The sequence below is a fragment of the Callorhinchus milii genome, unplaced genomic scaffold (genome assembly GCF_018977255.1).
Source record: "Callorhinchus milii isolate IMCB2004 unplaced genomic scaffold, IMCB_Cmil_1.0 Scaffold7, whole genome shotgun sequence".
Lineage (NCBI taxonomy): Eukaryota > Metazoa > Chordata > Chondrichthyes > Chimaeriformes > Callorhinchidae > Callorhinchus > Callorhinchus milii.
In genome coordinates, this window is record NW_024704748.1 from 8916418 (window position 1) to 8936409 (window position 19992).

At 41.5% G+C, this 19992-nt stretch overlaps 2 protein-coding genes across 2 annotated transcripts; both read left to right on the forward strand.

Annotated features, from left to right (window-relative positions):
* The first annotated feature begins 731 nt into the window (after window positions 1-731).
* Window positions 732-19992, forward strand: zgc:112285 (uncharacterized protein LOC561476 homolog). Its single transcript, XM_042336958.1, has 7 exons — window positions 732-882; window positions 9470-9525; window positions 13580-13689; window positions 15400-15494; window positions 16248-16528; window positions 16700-16863; window positions 19778-19992. Exons 2-7 carry the CDS (start codon window positions 9501-9503, stop codon window positions 19955-19957), a joined length of 855 nt encoding a protein of 284 aa, XP_042192892.1. The 5' UTR covers window positions 732-882; window positions 9470-9500; the 3' UTR covers window positions 19958-19992.
* On the forward strand, window positions 4412-5046 carry LOC103182724 (GRIN2-like protein). The gene has a single exon (XM_007899820.2). The coding sequence runs from the start codon at window positions 4412-4414 to the stop codon at window positions 4991-4993; it is 582 nt and encodes a 193-aa protein (XP_007898011.2). The 3' UTR covers window positions 4994-5046.

Here is a 19992-nt window from a genome sequence, read left to right on the forward strand (position 1 = left end):
GCACAAAGACAGGGAGAAGGTATTCTGCAGGTAGCCAAGTTACTGACAAATAACCCCACACAGACAGTGGTACTGTGAGAAATAGAGAGATTTGCAGGATACAGACAAATATGCAGAATGTAAAACAGAGAAAGAAAGATGCAGAGACGGTAAGACAGAAACATGCAGGGACAGGGAAATCGAGACAAAATTCAGGGAGGCAGAAACAGTGAGAGGAGAGTCAGGCAGTGTCAATTGCTGACAAGTGGAACAGCGAGAGAGTGAGACAGAAATATGCAGAGGACAGCGAGATAGACGAGATTCGGTAAAGCAAAGATAAAGGTATTCAGAACTGTACAGAGAGGAAAAGGAACAGGTATGCAGAAAGTCAATCTAGAGATATACTATATATACAGAGAAATAGACAAGGCCAGGGAGCTGGAACTACACAGAGAGAGCAACATGAGAGATATAGGTAGGAGAGATACATATATATATAGAGAGAGAGAGAGGGAGGGAGGAAGGGTGGGGGAGGAGGCATTGGGGTCAGACAGCATGAATCACTGTTTGCTTGTAATCTGTCAGTGAACTGAAAAGGGAGCCCATTAACGCATGCCGACTGGCTGCATGGAGCTTCGCCAGACAGGCAGCGCAGGATTAGGAGAGGAGCATCCACCATCCTCCTTAATCAGATGAAACAAAGATTATCTGCTCACTTCCTCCATTGCGTCTGCACCTTGTCGGCTGTGGGGAAAGCAAGGGCTGTGGTCTAGCTGCCTCTGGTGCTGTGCTTGTACAATGTGTGTGTTACTGGGACCCTGAGCAAACAGCAGAAATCGCCAAATACACAGGGGCAGTGACAAGAGGCTTAAGCCACTGGAGAATCTCTCTGGTTTGCAAAAGGTGAGTGCTCTTGCTTGTCGAAGGAGAGGTGGTGGGGGGAGGATTTTAAAGGTATTTCACTCGAGATAATGCAGTACTGTGTGTGTGTGTGTGTGTGACTGCTGTGGAATTACTGATCATTTCATTATTTTCTGTTGTGTTCTGATCTTGCTGATAGTTTGTCGATGACCCCAGACTTTATGGGTCTCCCTGACCCAGTCCCCATCCTTGAAACATATGCAGAATAATTATGAGAATAACCTCTTTTGTTCTGATGCGAGGTGTATATTTGATTAAAACAAACAGGTGGATGCTAGCAGTCAGGCTTGTTGCTTTTACACAGAGAAATCTCAGGGCCATATTTAGCCTTCTCCGCTCTTCTCCTCTTCCATAGTAGAATACGTCTTGACTTGATCGGAAGGTATTACATCCTTTTCATGGTTGTGCCCAGATAAAAGCGGAAACCCCAGGCTAACTCAGTGCGGTGCGGTGCGCGAGGCAGAAAGTCTTGCTGGCCTGGATTATGTCAAGGAATGGAGGCTACATTTCAGCAATGTAAGGTGCTATGCTCAGCATCTAAAAAGCTGAATCTTTGATCACTGATATGCATCAGAGCCTTTGATCCTGTCCCCGAACCCACGTTCTACCCCTGCAATACTGCTGCCTCCAGCCATCAACATTTCCATTTGGCACCAGTTGCTCTTCCTCTGGTTCTACGTCTTCAACCATAATAATAATAATCCTTGCATTTAATATAGCGCTTTTCACATCTTCTAAACGTCTCAAAGTGCTTCACTGTAAAGTAAATGACTGAATATTTGTGGGTGAAACAACCCGTCATCATTCTGTTCTCTCCACCCCCGAGAAAGCTCTCTCGGTTCTCACGCCCTGATACTCTCCTGCTCAAACCTTTGCCTGTTCTACCATTTGATTGTACTCTGTCGTTTTAGCTTCTCTCATTCTGATTATATTTGCTTGTCTCTCATTCTGATTGTGGCTTTCTCAGGCTGATTGTATCTCTCACATACTGATTGTGTTCTCTCCGAATGGAGAGAGAGAGAGAGAGACTCGTAGGAAAGAGTGACTGAAGGAAAAGGGAGGGATGAATGAGAAAGCATAGAGAAAATACAATGAGAGGAGAGACAATCACACCCTGATCACCCAGAAAAGATTGAGAGATGACATAATTGTTGTCCTTAAGATTCTAAAGGGTCATGACAATATAGATCATGACAGGCTGTTTCAACTTGTCCAGAATAGTAGAATCGGAGGACATGACCTGCGATTGAAGGGGGTTAAATTCAGAAAGAATCTGCGCAAACACTATTTCAGTGAGCGAATAGTAAACCTGTGGAACAGTCTCCCAAGGGAGACGGTTGAAGCAGGAAATGTTGATTCTTTCAAACACAGATTAAATAGTTTTCAGAAATAACATTATGGGGCATAGTACATAGGTAGTTCCAAGAGTCCATGGCACTATTCAAAAGAGTAGGGATTTCTCCCAGTGTCCTGGCCAACAATCCGCCAAATAAAATTGGTCACTCACTCCATGGCTGTTTGTGAGACATTGCTGTGTGCAAAACTGGATGCTGGCATTTCACCCACCAAATACAAAGTCAATCCACTTTACAGTATATTTACGTCTCGACAATGTGATTAGTTGTTCTATCAACTGCAAGGATTATTATTATTCTCACTAAGAGATATTCAGTATTGTGTATGTATCTCACTAAGAGGTATTCAATGTTCTTTGTGTAACCCACTGAGAGGTATTTATCATTCACTGTGATTCTCACCGAGAGGTATTCATTATTCTATATGTATCTCACTGAGAAATATTTAGTGTTCTTTATGTATCTAATAAAAGTATTAGTGTAAAACAGAGTATTAAATATTACAGTAATCCTTGCATTTGATATAGTGTCTTATCTAGACGTCTCTCTATACTGTAAAGTGAATTGACTATATTTTGTGGACGAAACGTGGCAGCCAATTGGGCAGAGCAGTGTCCCACAAACAGTCATGACCAAATTATTATTATTTTTTTTTGGTGAAGGATAATACAGAGTTAGACTGTGATAACCTCTTTCACTCTAATTTTGGGTGCTTTTTGCAGCTCTCAATTACTTGGAAACTGAAGTTAAATTGAAATTTATTTCTATGGCAATCAGACAAGTTTTTGCCTAGGGCAGCAGAAACTTAAGAACTGCATACTGGTCAGTACTTATCCAGAACATATGTCTCTTGTGTTGAATTTGTTCCTTTTACTGATGTTACTAATACTTGTTGTCACAGATTGTCCCTCCGCTATGGCCAGCTACAGTCAAAGATTATCCGATCGTTCATTCCAAGAATCCACAAGCACAATCTGCCACAGCAGTCTGGAACCAAACCACTTTGCTCTATCCAAAAGCTCCTCTGATACCTTGTGCAAAAGAAGGGGCAGTATGGATGAGAATCAGATGGTGAACCCCGATCTCAGGAGAACTCACAGCAGACCCACTTCTCCAAGAGTCACAAGGGAAACTGGCCTGAGGTATTCCCATCAACCCTCCTGTCTCATGTCACAGGATAATTCCACTATGATGAACCTGTGTGGCTGTTCACGAATGATGAACATGCCTGATTTGAGCATAGCCGCTCACAGTATCTCCCACTTCCCAAGTTTTAATGATAATATAAATGTGCACAGCAATATTAACATCAATGCCAATGTAGCCATGAGACGTGATGCAGATCCTGTTTTCTTCGAGGACCCAAAATTGGGAAAGGTACAGGTCAGGTTCGTGCACAGGAGCTGTTCTGATATTACCTGTGGTCACAAGGAAAGCTGTTTGCAAGGCAGTATTGTGCACAGCCAGACAAATGCCACGAGTCAAGTCATGCCCGGAAGAGGGTGTGGTGCCATTTCTCCAGATAACAAGGACCACAGTCAAGGGTTTATCATTAATGTTTCAAGAAGTGAAACTGGCATTGGGTTTCCAGAGCAGGTGAACCCTAACCCTAATACTACTGCTGTTAACCATCAGGCGAACAGCTTGGTCAATGATAAGTGTAGTCCCATGCACCAAAGTAATTTGATGTTTATGGAGAGCTCTCCAAACTACCCAGGTGCCATGTTTGTCCAGGAATCTGGTAGATGTTGTCAGGATAATAGAATGATGAGGAATGAAAGAACTGGCATCAATCAGGGCAATGTGCGTACAGAGAGGTTACTGCCACCCAGCAAGACAACTTAATTGGGAATCACAATTGTGCTGGATTCCAAAGCCAATTAGACCATGGCCACCTCATTCCAGGCCTGAGAATAGATGACACTGATTCTGGCTATTGCCATTCACCAATCTCATCTATCCATCTCTTTCCACGACTAGTTAGTTCTGTCAGCGAATCAGGAAGAGGAAATGTGGTTGGTGCTTGCTGCCATCCTGTGTCAGGTATATTGACATTCCCAAGATTGGTGACATCTGTGAGTGATTCAGGCTTAGATACCAAACATCTAAGATGCCCTGGATCCCAAGGAAATGAAGCTTTCCTCACTGAGAGTAAAATGATGCACAACTCTCCACAACACCTAACAGCGCTGTTATTGGAAAAAGATTCTCAGCCTTTGGCAGAGAATAAGCAAAATGCAAACATGGGTGTGAGAACACGAGACATGTGTACTATGACGTCCATAAGTTGCTTTCATCATGAGCTGAAGCAAAAAGATGCTGAAATGCAGACCTCATTTGGATTTGAGTACAAGTCTGTAGCCACCAGTCCCATGTCACCTACTCATGGCTACTTGGTCCACATGTTCCCAGAGATTAGTCTCAAAGAGAATCAATCAGGTCAAATGTCCCCTGTCCGAGAAGTGAAGTGGGACAATGAAGGGATGACATGGGAGGTTTATGGGGCTTCTGTAGACCCTGAGGTTCTTGGGATGGCGATACAGAAACACCTGGAGATTCAGATAGAACAGCATGAAAAAGACAAAATGGATAAGATGTCAAAAAATCTAGCTATTTGCTTTGACGCCGAAGAAAAGCCGGTCAAAGAGAAGAGGAGACAGCTTCCAGGCTTCAGGAACGTGATGTCTACTCTGAGGCATCCAGGATGCTGCTTGAGTTCCAGTACAGCAATAGACTAAACTACTGTTTCCAGTAAATTGTATATGTATATATCACATCACTGTTCCACAACATGCCAGGTCAACTGTATTCACAAAACCATTCAATTCTATTTTTGCCCTCATTTTAAGGTTCCATTGATTAAAGTTAGAAGGAAGTTATAAGCACTGAAATATAAAACGTTTCTTGATTTAAACTCTGATATAGTGTAACAGTGTGGGACCTTTCTCTTGAATAAAAGAATTCGTAATATGTAACCACATTACCTTTCCTGAATCAGCAATCACAACTTGCATTTATATTGCGCCCTTCATGCGGGACAGCATCTCGGAGTGCTTAACAGAGACTGAGCCTGATGCCAGCCAGAGGGAGGGAGGTAGGGGTTGACCATAAGCAAAGTCGAAGAGGAAGGTCTTCAGTAATGATCTAAAAGAGGTGAAGGAGGAAGCAAGATGGAGGGATTGGGGGAGAGAGTTTCAAAGCTTTGTGGCATAGTGGCTGAAATTGAGTCTGCCGATAGTGGAGCGGATGGGGACAAGGGACAAGCAGAAGGCCAGAGCCAGTTGAGCGGAGGTAGTGGAGTGTGGAGAAAGGAGATCAGAAAATTAAGAAGGTACCAGGGCGTGAAAGGATTTGTAGACAAGTGTAAGGATCTTGAAATCGATTTGTTCTTTGATAGGGAACCAGTGCAGCCTGCCACGGACTGGTGTGATGGGTGTACAGAATTTAGTGTGGGTGAGAATCACCATCCAAATCACTATCCAAAGACACCTGCTGGGGGGGTGTGGAGCTGAACCTTCTTTAAGCAGGAAGCTTACGATTGCACTTAGTGTACTGTATTCTGATATAACCAGACTTTACATAGATTAAAGATCAGCAGACGCTGATTAGAGCCAAATGTAGTTCAAAACAGATAAATTCAAGTTTCTGTTTATAGAAAATAAAATAGCAGGTACATGGATGGGGTAGAAATTTCCAAGGTGGAAGCTCTTTGAGCCCTGGGGATGTTAGGTAACTCGTTGCTCATCATGTCATAACAGTGTGAATTAGAAAAATGCAATTCAGATGAGTTCAAATCCCTAGAAGTCATGTGCTGGTCAAACTGCATTAATGAATTCATTCTGACTATAATGTCAAAGAGGTTGGCCACTACTGCTTTCCATCAATGGTCTTAACAGCTGTAACAGGTTAGAAGGAAAGGTGTTAAAGGCCAAGACTCCAGAGTAATTTAAGAAACAGCTTTATATTATAATGGAAAGGTGCTAGGGTTGGTATTCTGAAAGGATGAGGTCAAATGGACCAAAGGAACACAATAATAATTATAATAATAATAATCCTTGCATTTGATATAGCGCCTTATCATGTCGTTGAGACGTCTCAATCACTTCACAGAATATACTGTAAAGTTGATTGACTGTGTATTCTGTGGGCGAAGCACAGCAGCCAATTGCTCACAGCAGTGTCCAACAAACAGTCGTGGATTGAGTGACCAAATTTGTTTTTCATCTGAACCTCTCATGATTTTTGTGGATATAGTTGACTGCTTCAGAGTATTAGATTTATTAAAGTATTTTGTTACCTAGTTTGCCTTCTGTGATGGTGTTTTTGAAGTGTTTTGTTTCACTGTCCATTTTGATGAACACGAATAAATAATAATGAATTAAAAATCTCTGCTGATTTGACTATTAGTTATTGGAAAACGCAGTTAATCCCAGCAAGGTTCATTCTGATTCCTAGCCCTCAGTCTTCTCTCCCCAGAAACACATCGAGTTGGGGTGACCAAATTATTATTCTTATTTATTTATTTTGAAGGGCTTATTACCCAGAAAGCGATTTGCCATTTGGTTAACAACCGGGTTCCCACTTACTCTGAGGTAAACAGAAGTCATGTGGAGTAAGGAAATGTGCCTAAGGTTTTGCCCCGCCTGGGATTTGAACCTGGGTCCTTTCGCCTGAAAGGCAAGTGCTCTAACCAGTTCGCTACTGGGTTCTGCAGAATCAGCTCCAGTTGCAGTACCTTCTTGGTTAAATAACCTGCCAACATTCACTTCCTAGCCTCACGCATCAATGGTTGCCCACCTGAGCAATGATGGTAGCCGTAGAAGTGTACCTCAGCAGAAGTCAGTGGCTTCAGGTTGTTGGGATATAGGGATTTCCCTATAATCATTTAGAATAGAACAAGATTTTTATGTCCATTCATTTAAGATATGTTTAATTAATTGTATTAACAGGTCAAAATGTCGGCCAAATTAGCTTTCTTACTAACGGAATGTGGCACAGCTGGAACCACGGTACCCGTTATGTCTCCTCTCTCCAGATGCACTTTGCTAAGTGGTATTGTAACCTTGGGTACCAGCTAGACATGGAGGAAAGGTCTGCAAAACATTATGTGTTAGGCCTAGGAAGATAAGGAGTAGACGTGTAGACAAGACAATGGAGACTTGCTTTATCAATTGTCAAGCTGGCACCAGGCCAATGATTGATTAGGATGAGTACGTGCAGGACAAGTTGTGAGAGGGAAGAAGGTATCTAGCAAGAGTCCAGAAAAGGGGTTAATTAGTAAAGAGAGAGAGAAGTCAGTTGGGCTGACTGGCAGAAGGAAAGTGAGGGATTTACACCAGCGAAACCATGACAAGCGTGGGACGACAGCCAAGAAATCTTTTTCCACTTTTGTTCTACGCGAATTAACCGTTAGTATGCTCTTCTTTACACACTATTAAGCTCACTGTCTTATAATAAAAGAATTATTGCACCATTTTGGATTGTCGGGTCATATTTCAAACTCTCAGGATCGGAAATCCCAACAAGGAAAGGAGGAAGAAGAAAGAAAATTGGACAGAAAATATAATTTTTAAAAAAACATAATATTACATTATTAATATAATAATCTTTGCTTTATCATGTCATTGAGACGCCTCAAAGCGCTTCACACAACATATTGTAATGTGTATTTTGTGGGCAAAATGCGGCAGCTAATTGCGCTCAGTAGTGACCCACAAATAATCGTGGATTGAGTGACCAAATTGTTTTTTGAGGGATTATTACCCCCGGAAAGCAATCTGCCAATCGACAAACAATGGGTTCCTACTTACTGCTAGGTAAACAGAGACGTATGGAGTATGAAAACTTGCCTAAAGTTTCTTGCCTTATACATAGGACAAAGTGCAGCCTGGATTTTTAAATACAAGAAAATGCAGAGGTTGGAGTGTGGTACACGCTACGTAATTCACATCCTGGAGTGTATTCATAAAATGTTAATCAACATCTTCAATGAGAATTGAGAGCAAAGTTTGATAGTGGGTAACATTATCTCGACATGTTTCTGGGGAGGGAGGACTGAGGGCTAGGTGTTACTGATCTAGTTTACATTCCTGCCTGTTTTATTTTCTGTATTAATGTGTGGTAGAGTTTGTTTTTTTGAGAGTAAGGCAAACTCACACCACTGAATTACTTGACATCAGCCAAACTGCATGAATCATGGTTTAATTTCACAGCACATTGGAGTGGATTAATAGATCCTATATATAATATGACTCAAAACATTTCTGGCCTAACAGCGAGATTAGTAGAAGTAAAGTGGATTGTAACCCAAATGCAGTTCAGCTTTATTAATAAATTGAGATATTTATAGCAGATTTATAGAGACTATTCAAACTATTTATCTGCACTGGACAACCTTATTATATCACAGCCTAGGAATTGGCAATCATATCCTCAAGAAAAATCTTTGTGGATCACCAATGGTGATTAGAATGACACACAGATTTCTACCTGTCCTTGCATAGGAACAGAAGTAGGCCATTCAAACCTCGAGCCATTTCTGACATTCTATTGGATCATAGCTGATCTGTACCTCAACTCCAGTTATTCACCTTTTCTCCATATCCCTCGATTCCCTTACCTAACAAACATCTATCAACCTCAGTCTTGAAAATTCCAATTGATCCACCACCTTTCAAGTCTGATACAGCTTTTTAAGGGAGAGAATTCCAAATTAACACAACTATTTGTGTGAAAAAAATGCTTCCTGATTTCACTCCTAACTAGCTTAGCTCTAATTTTAAGTTTGATCTCCCCTTGTTCTGGATTCCCCCACCAGCGGAAATAGTTTCTCTGTATTTACCCTTCATCATTTTGAGCAACTCGATTAGATCACCCCTCAATCTTTTGAAGTTCAGGAAATATAAGCTAAGTTTATGCAACCTATCCTCATAATTTAACCCTTTCGTCCCAAGTTGTCATTCTGGTGAATCTGCGCTGCACCCTAAGACCAATATATCTTTCCTGAGGTGCGTGGCCAAAACTGAAAGCAATACTCCAGATGGAGTCTGACCAAGGCTGTGTACAATTGAAACATCACTTTCTTGTTTTTATATTCCAGCCCCCTTGAGATAAAGAACAACATCCCATTAGGCTTTTTGATTGTTTTCTTAACTGTGCACTAGCTTTTAGTGATTTGTCTACTTGGGCACCTAAATCTCTTTGCTCCTCCACAGCTCCTAGACCACCGGTAACAACCTATGGCCTATGGGGACATCAAAAACAAGTGTAGGTAAGTCTATGTTTGATCATTAGTGTGCTTTAAATTTTTTTTTGATTTAATCAACAGAATGTATCTTGTTGGTTGACCATCTCCCAAACCAATTACCAACCCAGCTCACAAGGTTATCTCCAATTCCATGTACATTCATTTCCGCTAATAATCTCTTCTACGGAATCTTATCAAATGCCTTCTGAAAGTCCATATAGACAACATCCATAGGCACTTCTTTATCCACCCTGCTAGTTACCTGCTCAAAAAAATCAACTAGATTAGTCAGGCATGACCTACCCTTCACAAATCCATGCTGACTCTTTAATCAGCTCATACTTGTCCAAGTTCAAACCTTGGCAAGCTTTGCGAGTTAGTTGATCTCAGACAGAGTGGCAGTGGGAGAGCTCAATTGAGCTCTGCATTTCTGGGTTAGGGAAGAGAGAACAGAATCTATCAGAATTCCTGGTCTTAATCACTATTCAACTCCTACTGGAATTGTGACATGTGGATATTGGGTAAGGACTGGATGGGATCCAGCTTGATGCCTCCCACAAACAGTGATCTGCCAGTACACACTGCCAAGGCTGATTGATTGAGTGAAGTACTGGAGGTAACCTGCACCCATGGAACTATGTCCTAGCATGATTCAACGGCAGTTATAGGACTAAATCCTGCCTCAAGGCGAGGATGCAAAAATACTCCAGTAATAGAACTGAACCCTCCCCTCAAACATTTCTCGAACTGAACCAGCAGAAACTGCATCTCACACATGTACACACATGCATACCATCATGCGTATATGTATATGATTATGCGCACCAGCGCATGTACACACCCATTTGCACACATATACATATGCATACACCACCCTTTCTACAGCATGATAGATTGGGTTAGAATTTTGGAATGTTATAATCATAATCCTTGAATTTGATATAGCGCTTTTCACATTAGGAGGACGTCCCAAAGCGCTTCACAGAACATACTGTAAAGTGAATTGACTGTATATTTGTGGGCGAACGCGGCAGTCAATTGCGCACAGCAATTTCTTACTTCCCCACTCCCCTCAACCCATGGACAGGTCATTTGGGGATCGAGAGTGCAATGTAAATATGTCTGTTCCCAGTAGATTCCCAGTTTGTCCAAAGGAATACCTTCTGGAAACTGATGCCCAATCTGTTTGTGTCAGGTCAGTCAACTCTCTATACAAACGGCTGAGTTCATGTACCCTGCGATTGGCTGACGAGCCTCCCCACACAGTAGAGCAGAGCACGCAGAAACATCTGGCCCCTCTCTTGTGCATGGGCTTTTATTGATGTGCAACGATGTTGTCAAACCCAGGACAATAGTGGCACAGAGTCACATGAGCAGGCTTGGATGCCCAGGTTCTTGTATAAATAAGGGAGCGATGAGAGTGAGGGTTAGCAATTACATAATGGGAAGCTGCTGAAGATGCTGCGAAAGAGCCTGTCCCTCGTTGCCTTCATCCTGTCCCTTAACCATGCCTTCTCCACTGCCAATGGCTTTCAACATAAACTGATACACATAGGTAAGAGGATCAACATTGCCTTGTGAGATGAGAAAATCAAAGGGTTGCAGGAATAGCTGATGAAGTAGACTTTTTTTACACAACAACAACTATTGCATTTATTGAAGCGAGGTAAATTCAGGACAAATCTGCGGAAACTACTTCAGTGAGTGAGCAGTAAATGTATGGAACAGGCCTGCTAGGGCGATGGTGGAAGCAGAAAGTATTGATTCTTTCAAGAACAAATTAGAAAGATTTCTGAAGAGTAATAATACCTTGGGATACAGTATATAGTTTGGGACATGACATGTGCACGTGATTGCCAGGTTGGTGGAAGGTGAACTGGATAGATCTTGATCTTCTTTCACCTAGCAAATTGTATGTTCTTATATTTTTATTTATATAGCTCCTTCACTCGGGGTAGTGTCTCAGAGCCTGATCCCCACCCGCCAGAGGACATATGAGGGGGCAGAAGGGGGAATAATAGATGAGTAGGTAGAAGTTATCAGTGGATTGGAACCCCTGTCAATTTTTATCCTTCTTTCTCCTCTTCTAAAGGTGCTTACTCCTGCTGGAGAATGGTTCCACAGCTTTCAACAGGTCTTCAAGTTTAAATAGCCAGTGTTTGTCCGTGGTGGTGGTGGGTGGATGGGGTCTATTCCAGCTGAAGTGATTCTGTTTTGCCCACTTTCTAGCTGGCATCTCTGGATCATGTTCAGAATAGGAATCTCAGTGCTCTGTATCGCAATAGCATCGCTTTGCTTTTGCGTGCTCATGTGGGGGGGGTGGGGTGGGCGTGCGGGGGGGGGGGTGCTATATAAGTGCAAGTTGTTGTTGTAGTTTTTATCCACTGAGCCATTGAAGACGTTTGATTTTTGGAAGAAAATAATCTGTAAATTCTTTCGAATTTTCTCTGTGATTGAGTTAGAGATATTGAATTAGGTTATAATAATAATCCGTGATTTGATATAGTGCCTTTGTTCTTGAAATATCTCTAAGCGTTTTGTAGAAATCAATGTTATATATAGCAACTATGTATCTGTAGGCGGACAGAGCAACTGATTTGTACACAGAAATTGTCCCCAACCAGGAGATGAATGATCAGTTTATCTAGAGCAGAGTAGTCCAACCTTGTGGATGCTGAGGGCTGGATGCCAGATTTGAGAAATCTCTGAGCCGCATAACCAATAATTTTATTTCCCTTCCAGAAGCCTAACCCGTAGGAATACTAGAAATCCTATAATTTCAGTTAAATCTGTATATTTTGGTTACAATGCAGACGTAAAAGGCAATATAAAAATTCAAATTTTAAAACAATAATACAGACAGCAACATATCTGTCTCTGTGTCTTTCTGAATATGTGCGCATCTCTGTATCTCTCTCTGTGCTTCTCTGTATCGCTGAGTGCGTGTGTCTCAGCGCCTTGGGACATCCTCGTGACGTGAAAGGCGCTATATATATGTAATTTGTTGTTGTTGTTTCTGTACCTCTCTCTCTCTTGCTGTTTATGTGTGTCTCTCTCCTGTTACTGGTTTGAAAGTGATTGACAGATTTTGCTGCTGACTGGCGCCTAATAGTTCGAGGACTGGTTGAAATCATCCATCGGGCCTGATGCGGCCCGTGGGCCGCCAGTTGGACCGTGCTGATCTGGAGGATTGTTGCTGTATTATGTAGGTTGTATTATGTGTGTGATTTTAGTATGAAGTAGATGAAGGTTAAGCTTTAGAGAACAATAAACTAGCGCAATGAAGAGCGTTGTGAAGTGAGACTTGAGAAGTTAGAATTGTTTTTCACTAGAGGTAGAAGACCCTATAGAAATATAAGATTCTGAACGTATGAGTCAATAATTAGACATGGAATTAAGATAATCACAAAAAAAATTGAAGGGGAGGTTCCAAAGAATATTTTTTTTACACAGAGGATGGTTGGAATATGGAATTCACTGCCACAAATTGTAGTTGAAGAGGGTCAATAATTTCTTTTAAAAGGTAATTAGATGCTTGAATGGTGGAAGTATTAAAGGGTATGGGAGTGAGCATAAAAGTGGAATCAGATTGGTTTATGCAGAGAAAGGCACTCTGCACAACTCATGAGCAAAATGACCTATTTCTGTGTAGTAGTACTGTGTACTTTTATGATGAATCCAGGCTGTAACACATGTCAAGTTTCTTCCTTCCTCTTTAATCATAACCCACACTTTAGAAAAACAGCAAAGTAATTACGCCATTGTTCAAAATGCTTATATTACAACTAATCATTAACAGGCTTATTGTGCTCAGGTCAGCTAATCATAACAATGAGAAAGGTTTGTGCAAAGAAATGGAGTGACTCTTGTAGACTCTTTAGAATTATAGAATGTTACAGCCCTGAAACAGTCCTTTAGAAAGTGTTTCGCCCACAAAATACACAGTCAATCCACTTGGAACTCTCAGTCTGATTTGGATATTCTTAAGCATCGAGAGAAGGAAGGGACTCGGGAAGAAAACAATGGCTTCATTGCTTGGAACAAAATACTGATGGCTGTATGATGTGTTGGGTTTCAGACTGGCCTGGAGACTGTGGAATCTCCCATTTCTCACCAAATATAGCTGGAAGGATCGTATCTGGAAATGAAGCTCGGCCACATTCATGGCCTTGGCAGGTCTCTCTACAGGTAAAGATACCACTGTAATGTGTGAGAGTGAGAGAACTTTTCAGCCTTGGGATCACTGCAGAGAGAAACTTTGATGATTTTCCTGCTTTTCAACATTTGCTTCTACAGTAAACCCCACATATAAGTCGTGTCAGTTGGGTGTAATACATTTAATATGACTTATGCAAAGTATGAGTTATGTCAAATTTGCATAGCATAAAAACGCTTGAACGGGTCTTGGGTAGATGTACGACTTAGGAGATTATACGATTTATACAGTTCAGATTTATATGAGTTTTATTGTATCACATTTGGGGCTGACCTGCCCGTGTGTGACATCCTCACATGTGCACCTTCGAGATCCATAGGTGGTTCTTAAGGGATCCTGTCTCCCTCAGCTAACTTTAAACTATGAAACACTACAACTCATTTTCTATGTACAAATCATCTGACCGTCGCTGAGCCCCTCAATTAGATTCTAGCCTGTAACTGACTGCTGGAGATCCAGTATTCTCTGCACAAACCATTCAAACCCTCTGAATCCACACACAAACTATTTGAACACTCAATTTGGCTCTGGGCTGCAACCTGCTGCCAATTATTCCACACATAAAAACATGATGTTGTCAACCCTGTAACTCACTCCAGGCTATCATTTAATCCATTATTCTATACACAGTATTAGCTGTACCCGTTGAGGATAAGCTTGCAACTAAAGCATCCAATATGGTATGTAGATTGACATACAGACAGACATTTCATCTTTATCTATACTTTATCCAGGAGGACTTTTGTGAGAGGACTCATTTTGGCCGTGCTGTTCTTTGAGTGGGCAACTCATTTTGGCGCACTATTGCAGTCCTTTCAGCATTGAAGTGCATCTGCGCTATTCTTTGTTCTTCAGGTTCATTTATGTGTCTCATTTATCTAGCATTTTTACTTGTCCTTGAAAGGTTTGATTTTCGTTTAGGCATCTTTATAATGATAAATATAAATGTATAATTTATAATCACCGGGACGTCCTCCCGATGTGAAAGGCACTTTAAAAATGTAATGTTGTTGTTGCTCCCTTGGCTTAGCTTCGACTGTGTTCTTTATTTTGTTTCCACCACTGCTTGGCTACGTGCGTGCTCTGTGACGTAGGATGCCACAGCGCCACGGTCAGCCGACGCAGCCACCAAGTGTGACTTCACCAAAAAACGCAAAACCAAAATACATTTTAGGTCATAAATCATGAACGATAGGAGATACCCGAAAACAAATATGCTCATGTCACTCCTAGATGCAACCTTTCTGATGAGTTATAAATCAAATCAAATCAGTTCGTTATTGAGATCCTTCTTGAAGCGCACGCAAGTAGACAGACAGATGTTTTATTAGATAGATAAACCATCCAACTTTCTCGATTTAACTCTGATTTATAGACTCCTCTAAAGAATCTGTTATTCTATATTTAATTGATATGTCCTAACAATTACAATTCATTTAGTTAATAAGCATTTGTATTAACAATGAATAATATTTGATTATATATTACAATAATAATCCTTGCATTTGATTTAGCACCAAAAATATTAAAATGTTGCAAAGAGCTTCCAAGGTAATGGCTGTGAAGTATAGTGACTGTGTTTGTAGACAAATCTGGTGGACAACTTGGGCACAGCAAAGTCCAACAAATAGCCATGAAGTGAACTATCAAGTGTGTGATGACTGGCTTTTTTCTCTTGACAGGTGCGTCCCAGAGGGAGCAGGTCCTTCAGCCATGTGTGTGGAGGGACCCTTGTTCACAAAAACTGGGTTCTGACTGCGGCGCATTGCTTTCAGAAGTAAGAGATATACAGTAAAACTCACATAAGTCGTATCAGTCGGCACCATATTTAACACATATTTACACGAAGTCTGAGTTTCAAGCAAACTGGAAGTTATATAAAATCCGATTTAATCAATAGTCTACACTGCTCATGTGTAATTCAATGCAGCCGGTAAGTGCGCCTGTGATAACGAGTCAAGACTACGTTTTCCGCAATTCAATCCGTCTTTTTTAACCATCGTCTCGTGCACACTTACTGGCAAGCGTTGGAATCGCACTGAATCACGGGAAATTAAGTTCTTCTGCGCATACGTCAGCGGATCAAAAGTACGTCTCTACGTAAGGCAGTTTAACATCTCATCCAAAAGATTGTGCCATTACATCATGGACTGCATCTGCCACTGTTTTCTAAAAATGTTTTATTCAAAATTAATTCCTTTTTGGTAAACGAAAGGTGTTTTTCCTGCATGTGGATGAATGTGGTGCCTGAACTGTATAGCACAGAGGTCAAGAGAGTCCCAGGTTCAATCATATGTCTGTGCTAAGATAAGTTCCTACTGCCCGCATCCCCCCTTCCCCCCCACCCCCCAATCCAATTTCTGTTGATGATACAAGTAGATTTAACTTCATGCTACTTGTCTGGATGCTGTGGGCAATGAGAGCGTGAGTGATCTACTGCAGACTGACCAATCCATGGGGACTGAAGGGAGTGTTTACTTCCTCTTTAAACCATTTTTTAATTTGTGACTTAAACCATTGTATGTTCCAGGGGGAAAGCAGAGGACACTGGGAACTGGCGTATTGTCCTTGGGAAACACAATCTGAACCGCACAGAGAAGACTGAGAAAGTCTATCGAGTAAAGAGAATTTACAGGCATGAGCGCTTCCGGTACCCCACCCTCAACGAACTGGACTACGACATTGCTCTGGTCAGGTCAGCTACAGATATTCCCCAATCCAACTTTATCCGATATGCCTGCATGCCCACAAAAGCCAGTGTCCTGAAGCCTGGCCATCACTGCTGGACCACAGGCTGGGGAGACACCAGAGGTAAGAGAAGAATTCAAACATTTGGGATTTGGATGGGGAAGAGGGTACTCTGCATTATAACCTCCAAACTAACCTGGGAGGATAGATGTTCTACAGGGACATATCCCAATCTGAATGAGGTATCAGTTCCCCAACTGGAAGAGTAACATTGCTTCCATTTATGCCAACCAGGACGAAAGGATAATGTGACACTGTCTGAAGTTTTGAACCAAGCCAAGCTGCCGGTGATCGACCACCACACCTGCAAACTGAAGAAATACTGGGGTGACCGAGTGCGGAAAACCATGATTTGCGCTGGGTTCAAGGACACCGAGGGACACCCTGCTGCCTGCCAGGTAAGTGTGAAAGAATCGACCAGATCTGGCTTCATAACCCCCTCTCATGTGGAACAGGCTCTCTAGGGAGACGGTGGAAGCAGAAAGTGTCAATCCTTTCCAGAACAAATTAGATACATTTCTGTTAAGTAAATAATATCTCAGGATCCAATATATAGTTCGGGACACGATGTGTGTCATCCAACTGCCAGGATGGTGGAACTGGATGGACCTTGGTCTTCTTTTGGTAGCAAATTATTTTGTTATTATTTCTTCTTTCCACCAACCTCCACACCAACCCCCACACACGGATGTTCATTAATCTACAGTTTTCTTTTTAGTTTTATTCATTGTTACTGGTTTTAGAGGTTACAAAGGACATGCGCTAGAATACAATCAGCCTCAGTAAAGGCCAAGATTTCAGGTACCCTGAATCCGAAAGGTTAACTTCAGTGTTAGAGGGATTTACTGTATTGTGTATGACAGTGACAGAGTGTACTGTATGTTACACTGTTGGAAGGTACATCACTGTACTCTGGGTAACAATAGGTGGATTCAATTTACATCCTTGATAATGTTACGGGGATTCACTGCACTCTGTTTTGGGGTTACACAGGATTTATTGTACTGTGTATGACAGTATTTTAGGGGGATTCACTCTAATGTGTGTTTCCTGTTATGGGGGAGTCACTGTACCCATGTGACAGTGTTACGGGGGGAATCACTGCACTGTATGTGACAGTATTATAGGGTGTCTTGATGTATTGTGTGTGTGGCAGTATTACAGGAGGTTTTGATGTCCGGTGTGTGATAGTGTTGCAGAGGGAATCACTGTACTGTACGTAATAGTGTTCTAGGGATTCAAAGTACTGTATGTTTCAACCACTTGCTTTTATATAGATAGCGCCTTTCAAACAAATTACAATTCACCGTACTTTGTGTGAAGGTTACAGGTGGATTCACGGTACTGTGTATGTCAGTGTTACAGACGTGTTACTCCACTCTGCCTTTCTTTGTTACAAGTAGGGGGGAGCTCACTGTACTGTACATGACAGTGTCATAGAGAAATTCACTGAACTGCGTGTATCAGGGGATTTGCTGTACTGAATAAACCAGTATTGCAGGGATTCACTATACTGCACTGTATTGTGTGTGTCAGTCTTGGAAGGGGATTCCCTTAAAGTGTGTGTCAGTGTTCGAGAGCAATTAACCTTAAAGTGTGTATCAGTGTTCGAGAGCAATTAACCTTAAAGTGTGTGTCAGTGTTCCAGGGCAATTAACTTTAAAGTGGGTGTCAGTGTTACAAAGGATTCCCTGAATTGTTCATATCTCACTTACAAGGATTCACTGTGTACTCTGTATAACAGTATTACAGGAGGATTCACTGTTCGTTATTCGACAGTATTACTGAAAGATTCACGACCATGTGTGTCTCACGTTATACAGAATCACTGCACTGCGTGTATCAGTCTTACAAAGGGTTTCAATCTAAAGTGTGTGACAGTGCGACTGGTGGATTAACTGTATTGTGTGTGACAGTATTACAGGGGGAGTCACTGTACTGTGTATGTCAATGTTACAGGGGCATGCACTGCACTGTGTGTCAGTGTTACAGGGGGAGTCACTGTACTGTGTGTCAATGTTACGGTGGAGTCATTGTACCTCATATGACAATATTATAGGGTAATTCAGTGACATTATTACAGGGGGATTTACATTGTATCTTTTACAGGGATTCGCTTTATTGTCTATGAGAGTATTCCAGGGATTCATTGTGTGTGTCAGTGTTCCAGGGGAGTCACTATACTCGCTGTACCCTATGTGAATGTTATAGATTAATTAATTGTAATGTGTGCACAGTGTTAAAGGACGATTTGATGTACTGTATAAGATAGTGTTACAGGGAGATTCGTTGTACTGTGTGTTAAGTGTATAACAGAGGGATTCATTATACTGTATGTGAGAGTATTCCAAGGATTAGTGATATTCTGTGTATCAGGTTTATAGGGGTTCATTGTACTATGTGTCAGTGTTACAGGGATGTTTACTCTATTGTATGTGACAGGCTTACATGGATTCACTGTATTCTAAGTGACAAAGTTGTAGATAACTCACTGTACTGTGTGGATTGTGGTGTAGGGACTCACTGTGTTGTGTGTGACAGTATTACAGTATTACAGGCTGTAAATAACAGATACTGTACTGTAAATAACAGATAACTAACTCACTGTATTGTGCGCGATCATGCGACAGGGAACTCACCTTATTGTACCGGCAAATTCACTGTCTGTGTGTGATGGTGCTATAGGTACTCACTGTATTGTGTGTGACAATCTTCCAGGCAAATTTACTGGACTGAATATGACAGCATTACAGGAGTTTCACTCTCTAGTTTGGGACCATAATAATCTTTGCAGTTAATATAGCATTTGTTACATTATGTATCTGTGCATATACATGGCAACCATTCTTCACACAACAAAGTCCACCAAAAAGCCATTTGATAAATGAAATAATTACCTGCAGGATTAATGGCTAAAACCGGAAAACTCCTTTCTCGTTCTGAGTAACTTCATGGGACCTTTAATGTCCATCTTAAGAACAGGTGAACAGGGCATCAATTGAACATCTCATCTGACAATGCAGCACTACCTCGGTACTGCAGTAAAGTGTCAGGATAGATCGTGAGTTTAAGACTCAACATGTGGCTTGAACTCACAATCTTCTGACACAGAAACAAGAATTATATCAAATTTATAAATTATAAGGTTTGATGTGTTACAGAGGGTTGCACTATAATGTGAGGGATGTTGTGCGCTACAATGTGAGTGACGCATAATGTAAATTCTGATGAGTTACAGTGGACGTCACTGCAATCTAGGGGATTAATAGCTAACAGGGTATGCACTTTAACATAAAATATAATGTGTTACAGGGGGATTCAGGTGGGCCTTTGCTCTGCCAGATTCATTCAGATAAGTGGGAAGTGCATGGTGTTGTCAGCTTCGGACCAATTGGTTGCACAGTGGAGAACAAGCCCAGCGTGTTTACCCGAATCATAACGTACATCCCCTGGATGGAGACAACAAAGATAAGAGATTACTTCCTACACTGAAGGAGAATAGTGTGCAGCCTAAAATCATTACTTTA